General features: G+C 41.5%; 1 protein-coding gene across 1 annotated transcript; it reads left to right on the top strand.

The window, feature by feature from the left end:
• The first annotated feature begins 2,446 nt into the window (after positions 1-2,446).
• tpbg (trophoblast glycoprotein) lies at positions 2,447-4,568 on the top strand. The gene has a single exon (XM_069656694.1). It carries the CDS (start codon positions 2,851-2,853, stop codon positions 3,988-3,990), a length of 1,140 nt encoding a protein of 379 aa, XP_069512795.1. The 5' UTR covers positions 2,447-2,850; the 3' UTR covers positions 3,991-4,568.
• The last annotated feature ends 2,766 nt before the right edge of the window (positions 4,569-7,334 follow it).

The following is a 7,334-nucleotide window of genomic DNA, read 5'->3' as shown; positions in this document are numbered from 1 at the left end:
ATTTATTTTTTGATGTCAAATTCATATTATATGCACAGTTGTAAAATAATAACTACTACTACTACTACTAATAATAATAATAATAACATATTATAAAACCGGGATAAAATAACATAATCTTACATGACAAAAGAATTACAATTAAAACTTTGCAAGTATTGCAATTGTTACATTTTGCACCTCGCAGATAGATTTTATTCTTGCCAATAACACGACGGCTTTACAAAGGGTTAATGTTATTCACTATTTGATGGACATTTATCCTCGCACACTAGTTTTATGCAATTAAGAGGAAGAGAATAAGAGAAAACAATAAGGCTGTTAAAATAGTTTCTGTACAGGTGTGACTTTTGATTCCCCCCGCATTAGAAGATCAGACATATAAAAAATAATTTAAGCATGCCACACCCACCAAGAAATGTTGGTTGAAGAAGTTAAAAAAAAAAAAACCTTCACAAGAACAACATGTCACTAAACAAAGTCTCATACTACTTTTCATACTTACAATACTTTGACTGGAGTATCACTTTCATCCTCGATCCAGGTGACATGAAATGATTGTCACATTGACCCAGGCTAAGAATAGGATGGGGTCAAAGGAGGGTAAAGCTAGGGTTACACTGGGATCTACACCGGGGCTTCCAAATATGACATTTTAATGAGCATGCCCTCCCTGACCATTCATGCATGAACACATCCAAAGTTTTCCTTCTAAGCAGTATAATCCTGCATAATCCAGCAGACAATTCTCTCACAATATTTTTTTAAAGAATAGTGGAACTACAGAGCATGTAAAGAGATAAAAGGAATCTTTCATTGTTTTATGAAATCTCATGTTTTGGAACTGACAATCTCGGATGTTACTTAACTTAAAAAAAAATAATGATTTGGTTGAGGAAATTGATTTGCTAAATCTTGCTTAAAAGAGAAGATTGCATTAAGTGCAAAGATGACAGTCGAGAGAAAGTGTTCAAATGTCCAAAATATTTATTTTCATATTTTTACATTTTTGTTATTGCAATTTAACTGAAATTAGTCATTCTTATCTTGAGTGTGCGCACCTTTAAACCTTTCTTAGGTATCTGAGTCATCACTGGACCTGAGTTTGATCGACACATAAGTTTAGACTTTCAGATACTTATTTTTCAAAATCACATGTGAAATTGTTCAAACATACAGTCATCATTTTTTAGATTTTTTCATCAACATTTTGTGATTCAAATTTGTGTTTTGCATTAAAATAAAATGACCTCATATCTTAAAAAACAAAAAACGAGCTGGGCACCTTACTGTGATAAAAATAAGCCATCTTTTTTTATTGCTCTTTATTTGAGTTTGTTGTGTAAATGTTTCTGTTCTATGTTAAATGAAAGTTGACATAGCCTACAATAACTCTTAATATTTTGACATCACTGCTGGGCAGCTATAAAGTCCTTATTATCCTCATGGATCCTTAAAGGGAAATTGACTTCCTAGCAGTAAATGATTAGTAAAGGGACATTATCATTAAATAAAAGGATGAATGTGTTTCCTTCCCCAGTTTTCTTTTAACCTCTCAATACCTAAAGACTGTGGGTGTCTTTAACTCGACCATAACCTATGAATTAGGTTTTGTGTTGAGCTAGATTCGATATCATATGCCATGTTTGGCCAGTAGATCAAACGATATTCAGAATCAGAATCAGCTTTATTGGCCAATTATGTGGGCACATACAAGGAATCTGACTCTGGGTTTTCTTTGCTCTCAATATACAGACACACAAATTGACATAATAAACGTAAAAACGAGGACAGGCTAGACAAGGTAATACAGACACTTAGACACTAAAAAACCTACTACAACTACTATATACAGGGCTATGGATACAAATATATATTACAAAGTATTAATATACAGTATATATAAATACATTATTTAAAAAACATAACACTTATAGACAGGAGACACTAGATAATAGTGCAGGTGCAATAGAGAGTGCAAAAGTTCTGAGATAAATATGGTTATGAATCAGGTTGTAATAGAGATAGACTCTATTGAGGAGTAATTACCATACCAAAAAGCGTATTTATTTATTTATTTATTTATAGACTATTAAGTGAAATTAAACTGACGCTTGATTTAAGAGTGACATAGCTAGTAAAGCTGAACATTGCTTTGGACGTCACGGGGACCCTTAGTGGTCCCTGGACCCCAAGCCATCTGGCCATGTCAGTTTAGGAATCCTATTTGCAGTTTTCATATTAGATGTTTGACAGTAAAGTTAAGATTTAAAAAAAACTATGGGGTCATTTTTAGTGGAAATCTTAATTTAAAATTGGAATAAACCTGTATGAGTGTTCTGTTCACCCCCCTGTTGCTAAAAAAATGGTATGCTCCCACCTTCCAGTGCTGTGCACTGTGCTACTTTGTTTAGTCTCTCCCTCCATACTCCCGCCGTGCAGGAGAGCCACAAGCTGGAAGTACGTACATGGCAGCGCTGGAAGACAGGCAGCATATTCTGCTTCGGAAACAGTAGTAAATCCTTTGCCGTATTTACCCTCTACTTCGGACCATTTTCTTTTCACCGGGACTTCAGCCTGAGGATTTGGAGTCAAACGAAGAGGATTGTCTGGAAGTTTGCCAGCTTAATTTATCCACAAGGAAATGTAGACTTATCCTAAACCAGGATGGTTTGGGGGTAGTTATGTGGAGTCTGAGTTGGAACTGGGAGCAGTTTTCCAAAGGATTAAAGCGGGAGACATCGTAGAAAAACTTTCCCTTCTTTCCCGTAAAAGAACAAGGCGGTGACTGGGTCGGGTGTTGAGAAATCTTTACGCACAGTCTACGCCGACAGATTTGTAAAATCCAAGATGCGCCTGTTGATTACGTCGTGCGGATGTAAACGTGGACAAATAAGAGGGAGAACCCAGGTATCCGGAATGATGTATTTGCTGTTTCTCCTAAATGTCATACTGTCCTGTCACGGCTGTCCGGACGAGTGTTTTTGCGCCTCACAAACTGTTAAATGCCAAAACCAGGACTTAGACGCTATTCCGCCTTCTTTACCGAACAGCACCAAAGTGCTGTTCGTCACAGGAAACAACATTTCCGGTATTAGTGTGGACTCATTCCCAACCCGCCTGGAACTGTTAACAGATCTCTATCTCAGTGGGAATGAGATGGAGTATGTGGATGCAAAGGTATTTGATAACTTGCCAAACCTTGTGCGGCTGGACCTGAGCAACAACAACATCCAGACTTTCAGTGAAACAGCTTTCCCTGGTGATAACAAACTGCAGCTCTTGAACCTCAGTAGTTCTTTTCACAATCATACCCTCATGGATATGAGCCTAAGCTTCCTAAAAAGTGGAAACCTCCTTCAGCTGACAGACCTGGACCTCTCCAGCAATGACCTTGTGATCCTTCCAGACGACATGTTCTCCAACCTCACCCACCTGGTCAACCTCAGCCTGCAGAACAGCTCCATCATCTCCATTCTGAACGGGACCCTGAAGGTGCCTCCGCTGCTTGACCTTGACCTTAGGGACAACAGCCTGAGGAACCTGCCCGCCACCTCCCTGGCACAGTTCACCGTCAAGCCTGGACTTCACATCCGGCTGGCGGGGAACCCCTGGCGGTGCGACTGCTTCATCGAGGACATGCTGTTCTGGCTGAAAAACAACACTCAGATCATCGACAGGCAGGACCTGACCTGTTCAGACCCCAAGGCCCTGAGACACCGGCCGCTCCTGCAACTGGAGCCATCGCAGCTGAAGTGTTTGGGCGACATGGAGGGCGTGCTGGAGACTTCTTATGTTTTCCTGGGGCTGGTGCTGGCCCTGATCGGCGTCATATTCCTGCTGGTACTCTACCTGAACAGAAAAGGCATCAAGCGGTGGATGTACAACATCCGGGATGCTTGTAGGGACCACATGGAGGGGTACCATTACAGGTACGAGATAAACTCTGACCCACGTTTGGCCAACCTGAGCATCAATTCAGATGTCTGAGCAAGGATGGGACAGTGTCTGGGACCTCGCAGTGAGAAATAAAATGACTTGTACTGTTAAGATTTGCATGAAAGTCTTCCTCCCCTTCCCCCTTTTCCCCTTTTGATGCTATACAGATTTGACATCTGTCATGGCTCCTTACTATCCCCTCTCACAGCCTCCATTCAACCACTGCCGCATGTCTTATAAAAGTACTTGGCAGCTGTATGTCAACTGAGTGTCTTCCGTGTTGCATTGCATGGACAATGAATCGTGGTAAAGGTTTTTTGAAGAGCCGCAAAGAGTGATATGTTCTATTTTTACTTTTCCAAAAGGATAAACGGTCGGAGTACAGTGACTTTGTGAGGAATACCTGTCAAGTTCAGCTGGTCATTGCATCCTTGTCATTATGCCTCTGCTGCAGAGAAATGCCGTACTGCTTGTTTATGAGTTTGTTCTTTTTAATATGTGAATTTGTGATAAACGGTATGCTCTTTTTGAATTAATAGTGCACATTGCATAGTTTTTTGCATTTATAGGTCGATGTAATTGCTCTTTTTTCTGTGAAGATATTCAGCTAAATAAAAAGCCTCTGGATTGCTGGTATCCGTCTCGACTGAGGACCTTTAATCTTATGAGTGAGGAATGTGATCCACAGGCTTTGAGGGAGGCGAGACACTCATTCCTGAGGCAGCACCACAGCTAACATGAGCTATGTGACAAACACTAAATGGTGCTCAAGTTGTCAGAAAAATGTGTGAGTTGTCTGCACTTAAAGAATCGCTACGGTCCGGGTTAACAAGTGAGATTCTGCGGTAGAAGATAAAGTCAAATTCAGAAGTTTAATAGAGGACAAGCTCTCTGAATTTAAATGAGCTATCTGCAGGTCTATAGGTGATGAGAGTAGCCAACAGTTATCTCCCGTCCAATTTGCTTCCTGCTGTGAATCTGATAAAAATCCTTGGCTCCGCAGTGAATTCCCCAAAATAACGTCTGTGAGCTGCAGCCAGGTTTCAAATCCAATGGGCTCCAGCACACACTGAAAGCCTTTCAAAATACTCCAGCTGCAAAAACTGAAATAAGTGGTGAATGTCTGTTCCCTGGCACATGCCTAATGAAGGCAAACTGAACCCCAGATTCTCTTGGGGCACACAGAGGTATTATGGAAATGAGCTCAAGCAGCTTTGCTTTATGTGTAACCCTGTTTAAGAGGAAGTGACATTCTTAGAAATAGTGTTGTTGTTTTTTTTTTACATTAGTGTTTTCTCCCCAATTGCTACTTTTCATGCCGTCCAGTATAATATGGATAAATAATTAATGTGTGGTTTTCCTTTTGAAGAGTATACCATGCATGTTGCTGTCTAGCAGTCTGTATTAATGAGGGTGTTTTTGTGTCTGCACACAGGAAAGACTGTGAACTTCCTTGCCCTGTTGAAGAGCGCTTAGAGAGATAATAATTTCCCTCTTCCTTCATCTCTCACTCGTTTCACACAGCACACACAGCATCTCTAACAACTGGCCTAACAGCCTGCAGCTACATGTCATCTGTAGAAGAATAGCTTGGCTCGTGCGCAGATTTCCCTCACAGTAGCACAGCATGGTGTGTCGTCATGGCGTATCCTTGTATTTCAGTATGAAAACTCATTTCTGCCATCAGCTGCTGCTGTAATTGTGATCTATGGATGTGTCTGATTACGCTCGTGTGACATGAGGAAGGGAAGCTCTGTGTTACACTACCTGTTAATGCTCTGAATGTCTCCTGACAAACACAGCAGCTGCTCTGACTGACACTGAGGGATGAGAACGTTGTCACACCTTAAGTTTCACACTTTGTGAATGAAAATCTTTGTTTAGGAGACATTTGTTCCAAAGCAGGATTGCTAATCTTGGAGATAAGGGAGAGTGTGTAATTGTGTGTAATACGTCAATGTTGCAATTCTTAAAGAGGGAGTATTATGCCATTTCACATTTTAAGACATATATATATAATGTTACAATGTTGGATGTTCATACTAAATGTAGGTGAAGTTTCAAATCTGTAGGTAAAAGTATGTTGGAGTAATCCCCAGGCTTCTCAGCTCTGTCTGCGGGCTGCTGTGAACGCCAGGTTTCACACTGTTTTTTCCTCACGCTGCCGATCTGGCAGCCAAGCACAACTGGTATGTGTGTTTGCGCCGCAGACTGTCAAATTTTAAACCGAGGGAAGAAGACGGTCAAATTTTGATTTTAAGAGGTAAGAACAAGAATGTACGCCATAAGGTACAAGGAGATATATTTTCAGTCCTTTTCTTCTTTTGTTTTCTTACGCGATTGTCGTCTTCTCTCATTTTAAAAATTTGACAGTCTGCGGCGCGACCTCCCGGCATCCGAACACCTTCCGACCGTCAGCCAATCATGATGCTTAACGTCATCTGTAACCGCAGGACCCCGAGCAGCTCTGGCAGCTGAGCACATCTGGTACCTACACCTGCACAGAGCACCAGTGTGAGAAAAATTATGAGTTTTTTTGAACTGTAAATTATGCTAAGCTACTCCACAGGTACCACTGAGTGAAATATGAAGCTTGAAATTAGCATAATACCCCCCCACCCTTAATGCCTTCAGGCTTGTTTCTCAGGCTTCCATTCTGATCATTACACCTTCAGTTTTGGCTCTCTGACATCCCCCTATTGTGATTTTACAGATTGATTTCAGCTGGTTAAAAACATCCCAAACCCAAAGGCTGTTAGTTACAAGCGCTTGTTTCCTCACTACCGCTTTGTAATTGTTGCAGGTTCATTTTGAAAATGGATGGTCTCACTTCACACACACAATTCCCCAAAGTGATGCTTCTTTACCTCTTTGTCCCAGGAGGGCCACACAGGTGCAGGCTGCTTACAACCTAATGTTTCCACAGAGACTGCCTGTGAGTATTCCTCCTCCTCCTCCTCCTCACACACTCTGCAGATTCATATTAACGAGTGATTTTGCCCAGCCACGCCTCGAGCTACGCTTGGCGGAGCAGGTGTAATTACAGCGAGGAAACAAAAAAAGAAAAAGAGAGTGAATGGTCGGCTGAAAGGGAAGAAGAATAAAACAGACGAGTGTGGGGAGTACTCTCTGTTCTATTAGCACGGCGACACCTTCTCTGGCTGGCTCAGTGGCCCCTTTGTGCTTGTTAACACGAGTCTCCAAACAGCTTCGGCGACTAAATAGCCGGTCATTGACTTATCGTGTCAACCGAGATCCAGAGAGGCAGCAGCGAGGCTCGGGCTGCTCCCTGGACTTTCTCAGCTGTCTGTTAGAGCCGTCACCTAAAGCTTATGTCCACACAGGAGCAGGACTCAGGCTACAATGTGATATAGACAGAAATATTGTTTTAAAGG

This window comes from Semicossyphus pulcher, unplaced genomic scaffold (genome assembly GCF_022749685.1).
Source record: "Semicossyphus pulcher isolate SPU_LCO1_2020_fin unplaced genomic scaffold, fSemPul1.0.p SCAF_9, whole genome shotgun sequence".
Taxonomy (NCBI): Eukaryota; Metazoa; Chordata; class Actinopteri; order Labriformes; family Labridae; genus Semicossyphus; species Semicossyphus pulcher.
This window is presented reverse-complemented; position numbering and strand designations above follow the sequence as displayed.

Excerpts from the sequence above, each read along its gene's own strand:
- tpbg (XM_069656694.1), top strand. The coding sequence starts at position 2,851 with ATGCGCCTGTTGATTACGTCGTGCGGATGTAAACGTGGACAAATAAGA.